The sequence below is a fragment of the Amphibalanus amphitrite genome, unplaced genomic scaffold (assembly GCF_019059575.1).
Source record: "Amphibalanus amphitrite isolate SeventyFive unplaced genomic scaffold, NRLGWU_Aamphi_draft 000238F_arrow, whole genome shotgun sequence".
NCBI classification, from domain to species: Eukaryota; Metazoa; Arthropoda; class Thecostraca; order Balanomorpha; family Balanidae; genus Amphibalanus; species Amphibalanus amphitrite.
Window position 1 is genome coordinate 717,501 of NW_024881733.1, and position 19,373 is coordinate 736,873.

At 47.4% G+C, this 19,373-nt stretch overlaps 2 protein-coding genes across 2 annotated transcripts in view; one reads left to right on the plus strand and one right to left on the minus strand.

The window, feature by feature from the left end:
• The window catches only part of LOC122386031 (serine/arginine repetitive matrix protein 1-like), a 10,977-nt gene extending 6,046 nt beyond the window's left edge, over positions 1 to 4,931 (minus strand). Inside the window, exon 1 of the mRNA XM_043374809.1 lies at positions 4,895 to 4,931. Within this exon, the coding sequence (XP_043230744.1) occupies positions 4,895 to 4,925 (31 nt within the window). The 5' untranslated portion in view covers positions 4,926 to 4,931. The remainder of the gene's footprint in view (positions 1 to 4,894) is intronic.
• A 6,117-nt stretch (positions 4,932 to 11,048) lies between these two features.
• LOC122386032 (trichohyalin-like) lies at positions 11,049 to 12,365 on the plus strand. The gene is made up of 2 exons (XM_043374810.1): positions 11,049 to 11,064; positions 11,371 to 12,365. The coding sequence occupies exons 1-2, from the start codon at positions 11,049 to 11,051 to the stop codon at positions 12,363 to 12,365; spliced, it is 1,011 nt and encodes a 336-aa protein (XP_043230745.1).
• The last annotated feature ends 7,008 nt before the right edge of the window (positions 12,366 to 19,373 follow it).

Genomic DNA, 19,373 nt, shown 5'->3' on the forward strand with positions numbered 1-19,373 from the left:
ACTCTAAAAAGTTTCCGAGGGTATATGTCACTCCTGATCTGACCAGAAAGGAGAGGGAAATTAACAAGAGGCTGAGAGACGAACTAAATAGTCGGAAGAGGGCTGGTGAAACCAACTTAACTATCAGAGGCAATAGGATTGTCAGCCTACCACCATCATCTGGGCCAAATCACAGGGGCACAGCAACAAACCGGCATGGTGCTACAGCCCCTGCCACCGTTGAAGCTGAGGCAGCTGTTGGGCAGGACCGAGCGCTGCCTGTCACTCATTCCAGAACTGAGCTGGCTGAGGTTGGAGGGCTGGCTGTCGCTCCCAGAGCTGGCAGTGACCACCCTACTCAACCACAGCCTCCCCAACAGTCTGAAGGTAACCGGAACAACAACCAACAGGCCGAGACAACTGCCCAGCCAGACAATGCAAGTCATAGAGGCAACTGTCCTGTTCCTGAGGCCAATGCACCTGTTGCTGGAGCTGGAGGGCTGGCTGCTGCTCACTCAGGAGCTGGCAGTGACCACCCTACCCAGGCAGCCAATGCTGGCCAAGGCTCAGCAAACGGGAACAGTGGGACAGCCTCTGGTAGTGTTTGACTAGCGGTGAATTCTGAGGGCAGGAAAAGGACAAACTTGCAAGTACTCTACACGAATGCTGACCAATTTCCTAACAAAAGAGACGAGCTCTGCATGAGAATTGCTGGGAATGAGCCAGACGTCATCATGATTACTGAAGTCATTCCAAAAGCCCAAACTGTTCCCATTGCTACAGCTCTGCTAGCTGTCCCCGGGTATTCCATGCACACAAATTTTGACCCTTCTGTATCCAACCTGGGCTCAAGTGGCTGTCGTGGAGTAAGCATTTACATCAAAGACAATTTGAAAGCATCTGTGGTCAACTTTGGCATGACAACTCATATTGAGCAGCTCTGGTTGCAACTCCCACTGATGGGAAATGACAAGCTTCTGATTGGATGCCTATACCGCAGTCCAACCCTGAGCACACAAGAGAGTTCCACTGAGCTATGTCAACTTTTGCGTACAGCCTGTACTTCAGCCTGTTCCCATATTCTCATATGCGGGGACTTCAACATGCCCCACATTGACTGGGAGAATGTCTTCTCTCCTGCTCCCCCCCTGGATGTTTCACACCAGTTTCTGGAAGTGATAAATGATTGCTTCCTCACTCAGCAAGTCACTCGACCCACTCGCTTCCGTTCAGGTGAGACGCCCCACATCCTGGACCTGATCCTCACCAATGAAGATGGGATGGTAAAGCACCTTTACCATGAATCAGGCCTTGGAAGGAGTGACCATGTCATCCTGCGGTTCGATCTGGCATGCTACACATACCAACATGAGTTCCCCTCTGCTCGTCCCAACTACTTCAAAGGAAACCCAGACAAGTACATCAGGCTGGTCCAGGAGTTGGACTGGGAGTCAGCAGATGCACTCGGTATCGACCAAAAGTATGACTTCATTACCAGTAACCTCACCAGGATTGCTCTGGAATGTTTCCCGAAAAGTAAGAGAAAAGGAAGCCGTAAGAACATCTACATAAATGGGCAGGCTCTGCGCCTAAAAAAGAAGAAAGAGAAGCTATGGAAGATATACTCTCACTCCCAGGATGTGTTGGACTACTGCAGGTACACTCAGTGCAGAAATCAACTGCGTGCGCTGACTAGAAGACTGAGACGTGACTTTGAGGAAAAGCTAGCAACGAACATCAAAGCCAATCCAAAGGCTTTCTGGCGGTATTCCAACACAAGGCTGCGGACCAAGACCAAGATCGATGACCTTTCTGATGACTCAGGGCGGACTGTGAGCGATGACACGGGAAAGGCGCAACTCCTGAATGCTTTTTTCAGTAGTATATTCACTGATGAAGATACGACCGAGATCCCGGAACCGACAACCAACTTCTCAGGTCCTCCAATCGAGTCAATCCGCATAACAGCTGAGGCAGTCCGGAACAAGCTTTCCTCTCTCAAAACGGACAGCACTCCCGGTCCCGATGGTTTGCACCCCAAGCTTCTGCAGTTGGCGTCTCAGCCCCTGGCTGGTCCATTGGCTTCCCTGTTTGAAGCTTCCCTCGACCAAGGAGTCCTTCCAGCCTCATGGAAAACAGCGTCAGTCTTTCCCATACACAAGAAGGGTAACAAGCAGACCCCGGGGAATTACCGGCCCATCAGTCTCACATCAATCCCTTGTAAGGTCATGGAGTCCCTGATCCGCGATGAGCTCATGGACTTTCTGTCCCTCACAAACCAGTTTTCCAGACACCAACACGGATTCCGGCCCAGAAGATCATGCAGTTCACAACTTCTGGAGGTATTGGAGGACTGGTGTAAGATGATCGAGGAAGGTGACTCAGTTGATGTGGTGTACCTGGACTTCCGCAAGGCATTCGACGCTGTTCCACACAACCGACTTCTGAGGAAGCTGCGCAGCTACGGTATCTCTGGCAAACTCCTCCGATGGATCGAAGCATTCCTGTCGGGAAGAAACCAGAAAGTCGTTGTCAATGGAAGCCACTCTGATCTGGTTCCTGTCAAGAGTGGAGTTCCTCAGGGTTCGGTTCTTGGTCCCCTCTTGTTCCTGCTGTACGTCAATGACATCCCATCTGCCGTTAACTGTACATCCAAGATGTTCGCCGACGACACAAAGGTCTACAGCGGCGTATCCAGGCAGAACGGCAAAGATGGCCAGGATGTTGCAACTGAGGCCGTGGGGTTGGCTGTCGCTCGTCCCCGAGCTGTCAGTGACCACCCTACTCGACCAGTGCAACCTGTTGGCGGTGGGCAGAACCAGAGCGGCAGACATGCCCAACTCGTGGCAGCTGGGGTTGGGCTTGGAGGGCTGGCTGTCGCTCAACCCAGAGCTGTCAGTGACCACCCTACTCGACCAACGCAGCCTGCCGATGGAGGACTGAACCAGAGTGACAGAGATGACCATCTCGAGGCAGCTGAGGTTGGAGGGCTGGCTGTCGCTCAACCCAGAGCTGTCAGTGACCACCCTACTCAACCAATGCAGCCTGTTGATGGAAGACAGACCGCTACTCGACCTCAAACCTCCCTACTGGCTGATGGAGCAGCGACTACATCGGGAGCGCTAGCCCTCCAAGCTGATATTGATGCACTTGTGGCATGGTCTGACAAATGGCAGCTCCCGTTCAATGAAGAGAAGTGTAAGGTTCTGCATCTGGGTACAAATAATCCCAAACTCCGATACACGATGCGAGGAGTGTGTCTGGAAGAGACTGAATCTGAACGGGACCTTGGCATTCTGGTAGATTCCTCCCTAAAATTCCGGAGGCAAGCATCCGCAGCCGTGGCAAAGGCCAACCAGATCTTAGCAGTGATCAGGCGGTCGTTCGAATTGATTGATGAGTGTACTCTTCCCCTGCTATACAAGACTCTCGTTCGCCCTCACCTGGAGTACGGCAATGTGGCTTGGGGCCCATTCAATCGAGCTGATCAACTTCTAATCGAACGAGTCCAAAGAAGGGCAACCCGCCTGGTAGCCTCTCTCAGACACCGCCGGTACGAGGAACGACTGGAGGCACTGAAACTGCCATCGCTGTTTTATCGGCGACGCCGAGGAGACATGATCCAGGTGTACCAAATCTTTCATGGAGGGGTTGATCTGGCTCCAGAAGAGTTCTTTACTGCCGCTGCATCCGACCGCACCCGAGGCCATCCATGGAAAATCGCAAAACCCAGAGCTGAGTCAAGACCAAGGAGACAGGCTTTCAGTGCCCGGGTGGTCAATGACTGGAACGGCCTGCCCATGTCAGTTGTTGGCGCCGGCTCTGTTGAGCAGTTCAAATCCGAACTCGACGCCCACTGGGCAAACTTCAGGTACCTGGTACCTGACTGGAGATAGTCAAGTCTCAAAGGATTCGAGCTCGATGAGAACGGTTCCCTACAGGCCAAGTGGCCTTTAAAATTCCGATCAAATTAAGGTAAGGTAAGGTAAGGTAAGGTTTTACTCAGCTGGTTAAAAGCATCTGTTATGGCGCATCTGTTTCGAAACCGGTGTTTAGTTATAGTGGGCTGTTTTAGACAGGCTATTCGGTGCCCACATCATAAATGCTTGGAGATTGATAACCTTGTGTCTGTTCCTGCCTGGAAGATTGAAAAATTCAAGAGAAGGCATTATCGTTTTTATACATATATGGTGACTGTTCTCAGGACAAGTGAGTTATTAACACATATTTTTACATGATTCGTATCTTATTCAGCAACCAGCGAGCCATGGCGGATAGGATGCCATGGCGGTTTTTCTCGCTTCCTCAGTTAGGAACATGGCTGAGTCTGTAGATTTTATGGGTAATTTTATGTTGTGACCTATATTTCAAACAATTGGTTGGTGCTGCCACATACCTTACAGACTATCATGACTCACATAGGTATGCTTAGAAATTTCATGTAAATCAATTAATACTTCTGCTGCTGCTTAACAAGTTAAGTTAATTCTTGACGCGAATATTGAATGCTACAATTTTATCCGTTCTGATCCGTGTTCAACATTCAATTCCCAAATCCGGCCCGCCCAGATCCGTTCTATTTTTCCAAATTTGGGATCCAATCCAATCCGGTCCACGGATTTATCCGTGGATAACGGATTTATCCGGCCCATGAAGAGCTCTACTGGACAGGTACTATGCTGGTCTAACATTGCACGGACAGACATGAACTGGCCGAGGACGGAGCTCTACAAACAAGCTTGGATCTTTTATAGACCCTCGACCGGGGGTAATCCACTCCCTCAAGGACCTCTATTACTATGGCTTACGTTCTGATAGAATGTTATCCAAGAGGGTGAAACCGGGCCCTTAAAACACCGAGGCGCTGTCTGAAAGGTACCACCATGGCGGCGAACCGTTCGTCCCATTGTCTCACCTGGACCTTGTCTCGTTCGTCGCCTGGGCATCTTCAGAAGTGATAAGGTCGTCACTATCACTAGTTCCTTCCTGACTCACAGCTTGGGCGTAAAATCCCTATTAGACTCGTTATTTGAGAAAATTGCTCTGGCGTGCCGTTGTCGGGCGGATGTTCAAGCAACAGGCTGTTGCGGCGTTGCCGTTCCGCGAAATAACAAAGCGCATAATAATTAGTTAATATTGATTTCGTGGTGGTCGGGCAGTGTACAAGACTGGCTAAATATTCGATAAGTATTAAATAATAAAGCAATTTTCCCATAGAACTTGTTTTCAGGCTGCGCTCCCTAGATATATAATAAACTCTGGCCGCTCGACGCGCCATCTATGCTCCCGTGTACGGACACTCTCCGCGCGGGGCCAGTAGGCACCCGCCCGTCGGTGTGCGTGGGCCGGCCGGTAGACACCCGTCCGTCCGGCGCTAATGTTCCGTGCTGCATCGCGTTGCACAGCACGGTGCCATTATAAGTCAATGGGAGAAAATTGAAATGCGCCTGCTTTGGACAAAAGACATTATAAACACTCCCAAACACCGAATTACAAGTAGTTTATACACACTGAACATGAAAATGGTGTCCGTGACCCTTGTTTATGCCCTGAGGTCATCTTAGGTCACGAATGGTATCTAACAGTTTTTCGCAAATAACTTTTGATAGAAGCATGCTAGAGCGATGAAAACACCTTAGATGTGTTCAGCTCGACGATACGGATCGACTGATATGCAATATGACCTTTTCCGGTCAGGTCATGACCTTGACCTGAGGTCAAATTTCCAAGTTGACCTTTCAAGGTCAACTTATGGTTCATTCGATGCGTCTTGACGAGAGGAACACAATGCCCGTAAAAGTAAGCTCGTACAAGGCTTGGGTCAAAAGTTATTGCAGAAAAACTGTTTCCGAAAAATTCGGCTATTTTTGCAATTTTTGTCCCCTGCAGGCAAAACCGTTGACGTTAGGTCAAATCTGAGGGAATTACTCAGAAAGGGCTTTAATAGGGCTATCGAATGCGCTTTTCCGCGGCGCTGTAGCTCTATTGGTTCTCGAGTTATGCGTTGGCTTCTTGGAAATTTTCGACATTCGACCTGGAAATCGGCGAAATTTTGCCTTCAATGACCTCTGGTGACCTGACCTTTGACCTGACCAAAAAATTGACCGAAGTTAATTCGTCATTATTTTTGACGCTCTTTCGAACGCCGCCTTCCGCGTATCGCTACGTGGCCCAGGAGCCGAGTTACAAGGGGGGGTGTTCAAACACCCCCCCCCCCCCCAGCAGGGCGTGGAAATCCAGGACCCCCAGCCGGGCGCGGGTTAACCCTCGCCGGCACAGGGGGGGGGGGGATGATGCAGCCCCCACTAAGGTTTTTCGCGAATAACTCGCGTAAAAAGCGGCCGATCGCGACAAAACTTTCAGTACCCTCGCATTGATCAATTTTACACTATCCCTGAAAATTTCATGACCCTGACCCCAATGACCTTTGACCTGTGACCTCTTTACCGAGACCATGTTTGGCCGGAATCGCGATTCGGCGTATGTCAGCTCGCATTAGCCGCGCGTTTGCAAGCTTTTCGTGGTTTCAAACGTTCAAACATGTGATTTGATGTTGCTCCCATACATTAGGGTGGGTGCCAAGGTCACCTGAAGGTCAGGTCAGGTCATTGACCTTTGGTGACCTCGGGTGACCTCGGGTCACTTTTTCGAGTTTTACATGTTTCTCGGCTAGTTTTTGGAGCTGAATTCGAATTTAGCAACCATTTGAACATTTACGAAGTAGTTTTGGTGCCTTCGTAACATGTTATGATGCTGTCATAGGCGATTGACACGTACTAGGAATACCCGTCACGACCCCTACCGGTTGACCTGACCTGACCTGACCCGTCCTGGTCTTAATGCTTAAAGACATCATCTATGATCAAAACTAATACGATATTCGTGATCAGCATCCCGGAAAACGCCATAGCAGCCACACTTTACGACTTTCTAACAGGTCCTGATTTTCCCGATTTTTAGGTCATTGACCTGACCTGGAAGGTCACCCGATGACCTAGGACATTAACCCGCGCCCTGGTGGGGTCTGTTTATAACGCGTCCTGGTGGGGGGGGGGCTATTATTTGCCCCCCCCCCCTCGTATCTCCGAAACTACTGGACGGATCCGCAAAATTCAAACGGCGTTCGAAAGGCCTGTCAAATTTGTCGGGGGAAACCAAATTTCATTGACCTCGGTTTCACCGATGACGTCACAGGTCAGGTCAAAGATGAAATGTTTCACCGTTCACGGGTCTTCTAGGGAATGCGCTATAACACCGAGGAAAACGCATTTTGTCGAGAATCAGCGATAGGGCGTCAGTTGCCTAGTAGATATGTTGCTATTAGAGGTCACTGACAATACCAGGTCACGTCACAGGTCAGGTCACCAAGGGTCACAGGTCAGGTCACATGAGCCCAACTTTACTAAGGTTGTGTGATGCATGTTTTATGGCCAATTTTTGATTTCCAACTCAATGGTGTTGGTTATAAGACTATCAGGTACGGCTAAGGTCACTTTCTGGTGAAGTTCAGGTCAAGGTCAGGTCAAGGTCAGGCCAAAAAAGGTCAACTTTGAAAGTTGATAGTTTTGCATAAAATGGGTATTGATTCGATGCAGCTCGTCACGGGGAGTCTAATGGTGGTCTTTGTTTTGCGCTACGGGGTCTAGAATTGCTAAAAATTGAGTTAGAAAATTTGACGTCATCAATTTTGAACAGTTTTTTACGCTATAACTTCGCCAAAAAAAGAGGTATCATTCTCAAATTTTGTATGTGGTTGGAAGGTGGTAAGGACTATCACATATATTCCGGTTTTTGCAAAATTCAAAAAACTTTTTGGATTTTTCGATCATTATATCCAAAAAAATATTTTTTGATTTTTGGGGGGTCAAAATCCAAAAAATTTCAAAAATCAGAGATGGCAGTTTTGTAGCCCTGTCAATTCTACATCTTTTATGTCTTTATCATTTTTATGTAATTGCAAAGCTATAGGCTTTACAGCTCTTCCCGCGAAACCCTTTTTTGGGTCGAAAACGGCAGAACATGACGTCACTCTGACGTCATTTCCGGCCAACCTTCCAAAGCCTTTGGAAAAAATTTTAATCACCATATGTAAAATTGATGTCCGGGAGGGTACTGAAAGTTTGGTGACGATCGGCGCAGCGGTTCTGGAGATATATCGAAAAGTCTGGAGGGGGGGGCAAAAAATAGCCCCCCCGACCAGGTCGCGGGTTAAAATTGGGTATCATCGGCTTCCGCTCGTGACGGGCAACACGCTCGTTTTTTCTGCGAAGCTCTAGCTCGATCAGGGGCCAAACGCGAGGGGGGGTTCGTACCAACCCCCCCCCCCTTGTGCCGTCGAAGGACGCAAAATGACCTGTGCCGGCGAGGGTTAACCCGCGCCCTGGTGAGGTCTGTTTATAACGCGACCTGGTGGGGGGGGGCTATTTTTTGCCCCCCCCCCTCGTATCTCCGAAACCACTGGACGGATCCGCAAAATTCAAACGGCGTTCGAATGGCCTGTCAAATTTGTCTATGGAAACCAAATTTCATTGACCACGGGGTCACCGATGACGTCACAGGTCAGGTCAAAGATGAAATGTTTCACCGTTCACGGGACTTCTAGGGAATGCGCTATAACACCGAGGAAAACGCATTTTGTCGAGAATCAGCGATAGTGCGTCAGTTGCCTAGTAGATATGTTGCTATTAGAGGTCACTGACAATACCAGGTCAGGTCACAGGTCAGGTCACCAAGGGTCACAGGTCAGGTCACATGAGCCCAACTTTACTAAGGTTGTGTGATGCATGTTTTATGGCCAATTTTTCATTTCCAACTCAATAGTGTTGGTTATAAGACTGTCAGGTACGGCTTAGGTCACTTTCTGGTGAAGTTCAGGTCAAGGTCAGGTCAAGGTCAGGCCAAAAAAGGTCGGATTTTAAAGTTGATAGTTTTGCATAAAATGGGTATTGATTCGATGCAGCTCGTCACGGGGAGTCTAATGGTTTCTTTGTTTTGCGCTACGGAGTCTAGATTTGCTAAAAATTGAGTTTGAAAATTTGACGTCATCAATTTTGAACAGTTTTTTCGCTATAACTTTGCCAAAAAAGAGATATCAATCTCAAATTTGGTATGTGGATAGGAGGTAAGGACTATCACATATATTCTGTTTTTTGCGAAATTCAAAAAACTTTTTGGATTTTGTGATTATTATATCCAAAAAAAATACTTTTTGATTTTTGGGGGTCAAAATCCAAAAATTTTAAAAATCCGAGATAGCAGTTTTGTAGCCCTGTTAACCCGCGAGTTGCTGGGGGGGCGTTAAACGCCCCCACTTTTTTCACCGGGCCATAGCATAAAAATGCATGCCTGATAAGACCTTATTAGGCGATTTTTCCATCGATCGAAATCAACCAGCTGCTTGGTGACCGGAACGGCGCAGCTCGTCGGGCGGTGGTCTGACCCGCCGCAGGTCATTCGGCTCCGCCAATCAGCGACCAGGGACGCCGGCCGCCGGGTGCTGGATCTGTCCAGGACCCCTGCGCCCGGCCGCAGTCGCTCCCGATCTTCGTTCGCGAACACCCACCCCCCCCCCCCCCGGCCCACTAATCAGGCGCTGGCGGGCATTCGATTTTTTTTTTACACCTCGTTATCATGTACGCGAAAACTGGGTGTGGTGGTGGTGGCACCGTTTTTTCCCGCTAGAAGTGATGGGACACAACGGTTAGTGGATGTATTCGGCAGGGTTGTGTGTATATGTGAAAGAACGCAATTGGTATTGGTTGTATATAAAATACACTCCCAATCAATCATAAAAATGGCGCGCCGCAGGCGCGCCAAATTTTGGGTACCTGTAGGGAATTGATTGAAGTTTATTGTGACAAAGTTTCAAAAAAATCGGTCGGAAAATTTTTGAGATATCGAGGTTTTAGTGACGTCATGATTTCTGAGTTTTCGACCAAAAACGGCATATGTTCAAAAAATCATATAAAATCACAGAATAGACATACAGACATGCCGTAAACGCCATTAGACTGCCAATACCATGGGCAATCAAATGGCTATCTTCGATTATTGATTATCGTTCCGCATTTTCCATAATATTGAACTGAATCTTGGCAATTTTTCGTGACTACTTCACGACCATTATACATGAATTTCTTAAATTGAACTTTTTGAGCCAAACACGTACACATATAATAAAATGAATGTCACCATCGTGTTCTACACCCCAAATTACCTATAAAACATGTGTCACAGGCTGCGAATATCAGTTTTGATTTTCGGGGATATGTGCCTACCCGGTTGACCTGACCTTGACCCTGACCTATGCTTGACTGACCCCTACATGGAGCTGACACTCTTGTAGGCCTTATAAGATGGATTGTGCACCGTTTTGACAGAGTTTATGGCGAGAGGCGCCCATTGCGAAGTCCTGAAGTCCATGCTACTGAAAGCCCGATTTCAGGTGTTTGACCTGACCTTGACCCGACCTGTGACCTCAAAATTCAACTTTAAAGTACTCATCTGAAGCGTCTCGTCGCGCTCTTTCGTTTGCCGCCTAGTGCGTTTCGCTGCGCCTATTGGTTCTCGAGTTATCGGCTGGGGGCGTTTAACGCCCCCCCCCCCCAGCAAACGGTGGGTGGCGAAATACCCCAGCAACTGCCGGGTTAATTCTACATCTTTTATATCTTATCATTTTTTCTGTATTTGCAAAGCTATAGGCCTGACAGCTCTTCCCGCGAAACCCTTTTTTGGGTCGAAAACGGTAAAACATGACGTCACTCTGACGTCGTCTCCGGCCAACCTATCATAGCCTTTGGAAACATTTTTGGTCACAATGTGTAAAATTGATGTTCGGGAGGGTACTGAAAGTTTGATGACGATCGGCGCAGCGGTTCTGGAGATATAGCGAAAAGTCTGGAGGGGGGACAAAAAATAGCCCCCCCCCCACCAGGTCGCGGGTTAAAAAACTAGCCCCGACCACTCTAGGTAGGTATGTACCCTGTCCACCGACTGCCGTCCTGTGTTCTTATCAAACATCATGGGCTAGATGGCGATAGTAATGACGCTGATACTGAACAGTTTTAGTCATGTACAGTACCGCGAGTCAGTGTCTTATTTGTTACATTATCACCGTGAGGCACGATGCAGTGTTCATTATTGGAATAAATCGTAAAAATAAAAAAATCATTTTTTGAACAAATCGTAACAAATCGTAAAAATAAATGCATAAAAAAATGTTGATCGAAGTAACTAGATGTTGCAACTTTCTTGCTCATGTTGATAAATGGTATGCCATAACATATGGTCTTTTACCTTGTAATGTGAATAGTGATCCAGTTTTCTTTCGATTTGGTCGCCTATCGACCGTCCTCCCAGCGAATGACTTCTGTCTGACCTGCTGTGTTCCAGACTCGCCGCATGGTGACCGCGACGGAGAGATCGAAGACGAGGAGCAGCACTGCGATGAGGAGGAGCAGCCATCAGAGGATGCGCCTCACCCACACCGACAGAGGTGGCCACTGATTGAACAGCAACATCAGCAGCGGTGGAAGGAGCTGGAACTACAACATCAACAGCTATGGCAGGAGCTAGAGGATCCAGGTCACGAAGAAAGAGTGAGGATGGACAAAGATCATGAAGAGGAGCGTCGACATCTGGAGCAGAAACACGGTACGGAATGGCAGAACCTGGACGAACGTCACTATGAGGAGCGCATTGAGCTTCATCAGCAGCACAAAGAGGACACTGGATGCATCGAAATGCCGACTGAGGACCAGTTAAGGCAGCTGGATCTCTCCCACCAGAAACAATGGGAAAAACTCCGGCGGACACTGCGGAAGCAGAGGCTAGAGCTAGAGCTCAGACACCTGAGAGAGTCACGAGAGCTGGAGGAGAGGCTCCCGAGCGTCCGGTCGGGGGAGTTGGATCGGCTGACGGAGGAGTGCAGGAGGGGACGTCAGCAGCTGGGGAAGGAGTTAAAGGAGGAGCTTCAGGAGCAGGAACACGACGATCAGCAGCGTGTCACCAGGAGCCTGCTGGCGCGCCACCAGGAGGAGCGTGAACAGCTCCTTCGGAAGCACGAGGAAGAAACTAGATGCCTGAACATGCGGATCGATCAGCAGCCACGAGCCAGGCTTCTGCGGCGGTTCCTGAAATGGAGCGGACAAAGGAAGCTGAACAAGAGGCACCGAAAACAGTCGAAACAACTTGATCGCTCCCACCAGCAGCAGTGGGGAAATCTCCAGCAGGCATTGCGGCAGCAGTGCCAAGAGCTGGAGGAAAGGCATCAAAACACAGGATCAGAACACGAAGAGAATCGGCTCCCGGAGGAATGGAGCAGAAGACGTCACGAGCTGCAGGAGGAGCTGGAGAAGGAATTAGAGCAGCTGGAGAAGCAGCCTTAGGAGCAGCAGTGCCCCGAGGAAGGTGAGTGACAGGCTCCGATGTCAAATGATTACGAGCGAGCGAGCGCAGCGAGCGAAGCGAGTCTTGTCAATATAAGGGAAAAATCTTAGTATGAGCGGCCCGGCCCGGCCCGGCCCGGCCCGGCCTGTAACGCTTTTGAGAGGCTCATATTTCAGCAACCGCTGGACCGATTGGCCTGCGGTCTTTTTTGCTGGGTAGCCCCATCCCTTCTACCCCGTAATTGACTACTTTTGATCCATCTCAGTATCAAAAGTTACTGGGGCGATTTCGCTGAAACATGGCATACAGCTAGGCACCCACCAGGCAATGCATTCCCATGTGTTGCGGTTAACCCTATTAGTGGCAGGGGGGGGGGGGTTGTTTTTATCCACCCCTCAGGTTTTTCGGGAATATCTCCGAAACCGCTGAAGCTACGATGCTGAAATTTTCTGACTTTTCCTAAAACTAAATTGGGCACATTCCCTGAAAATTTCAAGTTCATAACTTTACCAGGGGCGGCTCCAGAGCACTGGGAATTGGGGGTCTTATTCGTGAAGCGAGTCATTCGGGCGAAGATCACGATGCTGCACCAGTTTTACGAACAGTGAATGAAAGGTATCATGTGATAACATATACAAAGTTATTGTGCATCCTCTTTTGACACGTTTTTGCTATAATAGGCGGATCCAGGCGTCCAAAAAGGGGGGTTATTTTTTACCTCCCAACATAGGTGCCCTGACACCGCCTATGCATGACCAATACAATTTTAGACGTTCTCTCATAATAAAATTGTAACATAACAAGACCGTTGCCACCCTTTTTACAAACAGTACTAACAAAAACCTTATTTACTATACTTTTTGTGTACCCCCAATCTCAATGATCTGTATCCGCTTATGATTTTTGAAAATGCACATTTTTAGGATCCATGTGAATTCCTGGTTCATTCTCTATCGATCGGCAAAAGTTGCGTTAAGATTGGTTCAGAAACCTGGCCGTGATAAACAGTCTAAAATGTATCTGCAATTTGCCCGTTTTTACCCCCTTCTACCCCCTATTGACATTTTTTGATTTTTTTTTTAAGAAATGTAGATCTCGTTGAGCGAAATCGAATGCCGTTTGAATTTTGAAAATCGGCCCGTTAGATCTCGAGATATCAAGGGGGGTCGTAAACAGCCCCCCCTGCCACTAATAAGGGGTAGCCAGGAGCCTGCCACTAATAGGGTTAACCCGCGCCCTGGTGGGGTCTGTTTATAACGCGACCTGGTGGGGGGGGGGGGCTATTTTTTGCCCCCCCCCCTCGTATCTCCGAAACTACTGGACGGATCCGCAAAATTCAAACGGCGTTCGAAAGGCCTGTCAAATTTGTCGAGAGAAACCAAATTTCATTGACCTCGGGGTCACCGATGACGTCACAGGTCAGGTCAAAGATGAAATGTTTCACCGTTCACGGGTCTTCTAGGGAATGCGCTATAACACCGAGGAAAACGTATTTTGTCGAGAATCAGCGGTAGGGCGTCAATTGCCTAGTAGATATATTGCTATTAGAGGTCACTGGCAATACCAGGTCAGGTCACAGGTCAGGTCACCAAGGGTCACAGGTCAGGTCACATGAGCCCAACTTTACTAAGGTTGTGTGATACATGTTTTATGGCCAATTTTTCATTTCCAACTCAATGGTGTTGGTTATAAGACTATCAGGTACGGCTTAGGTCACTTTCTGGTGAAGTTCAGGTCAAGGTCAGGTCAAGGTCAGGCCAAAAAAGGTCAAATTTTAAAGTTGATAGTTTTGCATAAAATGGGTATTGATTCGATGCAGCTCGTCACGAGGAGTCTAATGGTGGTCTTTGTTTTGCGCTACGGGGTCTAGAATTCTTAAAAATGGAGTTTGAAAATTTGACGTCATCAATTTTGAACAGTTTTTTCGCTATAACTTCGCCAAAAAAAGAGGTATCAATCTCAAATTTGGCATGTGGATGGAAGGCGGTAAGGACTATCACATATATTCCGGTTTTTGCGAAATTCATAAAACTTTTTGGATTTTTCGATTATTATAACCAAAAAATCTATTTTTTGATTTTTGGGGGTCAAAATCCAAAAATTTCAAAAATCCGAGATAGCAGTTTTGTAGCCCTGTTCATTTTACAGCTTTTATGTCTTTATCATTTTTCTGTATTTGCAAAGCTATAGGCCTGACAGCTCTTCCCGCGAAACCCTTTTTTGGGTCGAAAACGGCAGAACATGACGTCACTGTGACGTCATTTCCGGCCAACCTATCATAGCCTTTGGAAACATTTTTGGTCACAATGTGTAAAATTGATGTCCGGGAGGGTACTGAAAGTTTGGTGACGATCGGCGCAGCGGTTCTGGAGATATATTGAAAAGTCTGGAGGGGGGGCAAAAAATAGCCCCCCCCACCAGGGCGCGGGTTAAGGTGCTACTGCACGTGCGCACGTGCAGGGGGCGTTTCCAGATCTCGAGAACGGCTGGGCTGATTGCGCTCAGATTTGGTACACGGTTGGGGACCAGTTAGTAGAGTGCCGTGCATAAGTCAGTTTGGACTCCGTTTGCACGTGCGCACGTGCAGAATGCCGCTTCCAGATCTCAGGAACGGCTGGGCCGATTGCGTTCAAATTTGGTTCACCGCTAGCGACCGGTTAGAAGGGTACTTTGCGCAAGCCCGTTGGAAGTACCCTCTCGCCCTTCCGCACGTGCAGCCTGCAGGGCTCACTATCTCGCTCGCTCGTTCTTCGCCCAAAAGGCGTTTTACTGGTTTACGAATGTTACGGCCAAGGATGACAGAAAACGAGTGATTTCAGGTCAGATCAATTTTGCGAACTCCCCGTTAGATGTAAATGGCACATTCGAAATGGACCTCTCTTGAACGAAAGTCGTATTAACCCGCGCCCTGCTGGGGGGGTGTTTGAACACCCCCCTTGTGGTTTTTCGCGAATATCTCAAAAACGGCGGCGCGGAGCGCCGCCGTTTTTGGTATACCTTATCATACATCAATTCTACACATGTTGTAAAAATTTCAGACCAAGGTCATTCAAGGTCAGGTCACCAGGTCACTTGAAGTGACCTCACGTCATAAAAAGTTTCAATGTCTGTCATAGCTACACCGAGTGACCGATCGCTTTGAAACTTTCAGCGATTGATAAGAGTAACAGTATCTATAAAATGTATATCTCGGAATTGGGATATCGGTGACCTAAGGTCAGGTCAATTTTGCGACCTCCCCATTATAAGTCAATGGGAGAAAATTGAAATGCGCCTCTTTTGGACGAAAGACATTATAAACACTCCTAAACACTGAATTACAAGTGGTTTAGACACACTGAACATGAAAATGGTGTCCGTGACCCTTGTTTATGCCCTGAGGTCATCTTAGGTCACGAATTGTATCTAACAGTTTTTCGCAAATAACTTTTGATAGAGGCATGCTAGAGCGATGAAAACGCCTTAGATGTGTTCAGCTCGACGATACGGATCGACTGATATGCAACATGACCCTTTCCGGTCAGGTCATGACCTTGACCTGAGGTCAAATTTTCAAGTTGACCTTTCAAGGTCAAATTATAGTTCATTCGATGCGTCTTGACGAGAGGAACACGATGCCGGTAAAAGTAAGCTCGTACAAGGCTTGGGTCAAAAGTTATTGCCGAAAAACTGTTTCCGAAAAAATCGGCTATTTTTGCAGTTTTTGCCCCCTGCAGGCAAAACCGTTGACGTTAGGTCAGATCTGAGAGAATTACTCAGAAAGGGCGTTAATAGGGCTATCGAATGCGCTTTTCCGCGGCGCTGTGGCTCTATTGGTTCCCGAGTTATGCGTTGTCTTCTTGGAAATTTTCGATATTCGACCTGGAAATCGGCGAAATTTTGCCTTCAATGACCTCTGGTAACCTGACCTTTGACCTGACCAAAAAATTGACCGAAGTGATTTCGTCATTTTTTTTGACGCTCTTTCGAACGCCGCCTTCTGCGTATCGCTACGTGGCCCAGGAGCCGAGTTACAAGGGGGGGGGTGTTCAAACACCCCCCCCCCCCAGCAGGGCGTGGAAATCCAGGACCCCCAGCCGGGCGCGGGTTAAACAAATAAGGTATACTGCCAATAATGGAGCACACTAAATTTCGATTTACATAATTAGGTATCTTCTATTTTCCCTATTACTTTCCCAAATATTTTCGATTTACACACTTAACCCGGCACCGCCTGGGCTATTTCCGTACCCACGACAGCCTGGGGGGGGGGGGGGTCGGATCCGACCCCCCCCCCTGTTATCTCGAGAACCAATGGTCGTATCGAGCCCCGCGAGGCGGCGTTCGAAAGGTCTCTACGAGATCTTCCCAAAGCACTCTTAAGATTTTAAGATTGAGGTCAACTTTCGGGTCAAGGTCAGGTCAAAGGTCAAATTCAGGGGTTTTGCATGATTAGGCTTACGGACAGCGGAATCGATAGCTGCTGCTCGAAACTCACCAAAAATGACCTCAAAGGCCTAGTGAAGGTACCATGTGCGTATAGGGGTCATACTAAGTACGGGTCAAGGTCAGGTCAGGTCACGAAAGGTCACGGTTTTCAATTTCTGCTACATGGGCGTGCGACACATGTTTTATGGCTTATTTTTCATGCCGAATCCGATGGTAATGGTTATATGTGACCCCAAGTCACTGTGCTGGTGATAAGTGTGCATTGAAAGCATAAAAAATCGTTTATACCCTACATAACTAAAGGAGGGCTAAGAAAAAAAGTCAATTTTTAAACTTTTTATTTTTGACATAAAAATACACTTTTCTAGACGAGCTTTGTCCCAGGAATCTAGTGGTGCCATTTGTTTTCACATGCGATGTTCAGAACTGCCTCTAATTCACGAAAATGCTTATGTCGTCACCATGCCCTATGCATGTTGGAGCTATTTTTTACAATTTGGGGGTCAAAAATCAAGATAGAAAGTTGAAATTTGGGGCATCTAATGTTCTAATAGAGCTCTACAACATATATTCCGGTTTTTTGGAAATTCCTAAAATTTTGGATTTTATTAGCTGTTTTCCAAAAAATGTAGTTTTTTGAATTTTTAGGGGTGAAAAACGCATTTTATAGAAAATCCGAGATAGCCATTTTAAAGAACTCGTTGAGCTGCGTCTTTTCATGTCCCTAATTTGCAATTTGCTTGAAACCCTGATTTTTGGCGATTTTTTAAACATTTACCACTTTTTGACTAAAAACGCCATGTAGTTACATCACTAAAATCGATATATCTCAAAAAATTTTGAAAATTTTTTCTTAAAAATTGCACAGGAGACTTCAAATTGATGGGGAAGAAGGTATGCCAAGTTTCAAGTAGATAGCGAAAGTGGTTCATGAGTTATTCAAGAAAAACGGAGGGGGGGTCGGATCCGACCACCCCCCCCCCCCCCCCAGGCGGTCGCGGGTTAATAAATTCATAATATGAAGGTATTTGTTGTAAAGGAGAGTTGGTGCATTTTTGGTCAAGTTGTGTGCATTTGTCAGATAACCCGCAGTGAAAATGACTATTATCTCCATGTTCCAGAATCCAATGAGCAGCAGCAGCAGAAGCAGCGGGATCGAAAAGTCAACCGGACGCCCTACGAGAGGCTAATCTAGCCTCGAAGCATGCCAACCCGGCCGGTCAGGTCACGCCAGGTCAGTTCATTCGGCCACGTTTAGCCCGCGTCCCGCTGGGCCAGTCGCACATCCTACCATCCGTTTGGAGAGGAGGAGGGGGGGGGGGCGTTTCGGCCCCCAATATCTCGAAAAACGACCGATTTTAAAGATTCAAACAACGTTCAATAGCGGCACCGCGAAAATACCATGGATCCCAATTTTATTGACCTAGGTGCAACCGATGACGTCAGGGGTCAGGTCAAAGGTCGTATTTTTTCGCCGTTTATGGGCTTTCTAAGGAATGCGTTAGGTGTAGCATCGAGTAAAAAGTATTACATCGGAAACATGTGGTGTTTCAGATCACCACAGACGTCACCATCACCAGCAGTGACAGCACCACCGGCACCACCGGCAGCCGTGAGTACACCAACGGCAGCCGGGTCCAGCTTCACGGCTTCCAAAACCACTATCAAGTGAACTGCCATTGACTTAGAGTTACCGGAAATGATAACACAGCTACTATAAGACAATGTATGATGTTATTGTTATTATTTGTCTGCTAACTCAAAATAATTGTGATTGTAATTCTGCTTATTTAGCGCTGTATCTAAACTATGAACATCAAAGACGACATTAATAACTAGCGCCTTCTATTTCAGATCCGCCATCACCACCGTCCCCAGCATGACCATGACCATCACCATCACCATCACCATCACCACCGGCTCCGGGATCAAACCCGTCACCAGCATGTCCGTAAGTGTCGAATCATAAAATGACAATGAACATGTAATACTCAAAAGTCTGTTTTCCAATCGACCTAATTTTGACCAAATTCCTCTGTTCGTCTTACTGCTTGTTCTTACTGTGCATAACACGCTGATCTAAAAACGTACTGACTGCTTTCAGATCATCTACCAGCACCACCACCAGCACCATCTACCAGCACCACCACCAGCACCACCGGCTCCGAAACCAGGCCCGCCACCAGCCTCCGTGAGTACAGACGCGATAACGGCGGCCACTGTTGCCTCTTGCTTGTCTCTGGGAAACTCAAACATTTGGCGATGCTGAATGATGCAGAAACTATAAACAAACTAAAAATGAAAATAAGAATAAAGGCAGTGAAATATTTGATTTTTTCATTGTCTTCGTCAAGTACATTTATATTTATTCGGTCTACCAAACTGTCAGTTCCGACTCTTCTTTGATCTTACCAATAAATAGTCCTTTACTTGGCATGAAAAACACCATGCACGTATTCTTTTTTCAGTTATATATTTCGCGGTCTTGCTATATGTTATCGATACTTTTTTTATTGAATGTACTTGTCCGAACATTTTTGTTTATTTTGCCGTAGACATTGCTACCACTCTGTCTGTAT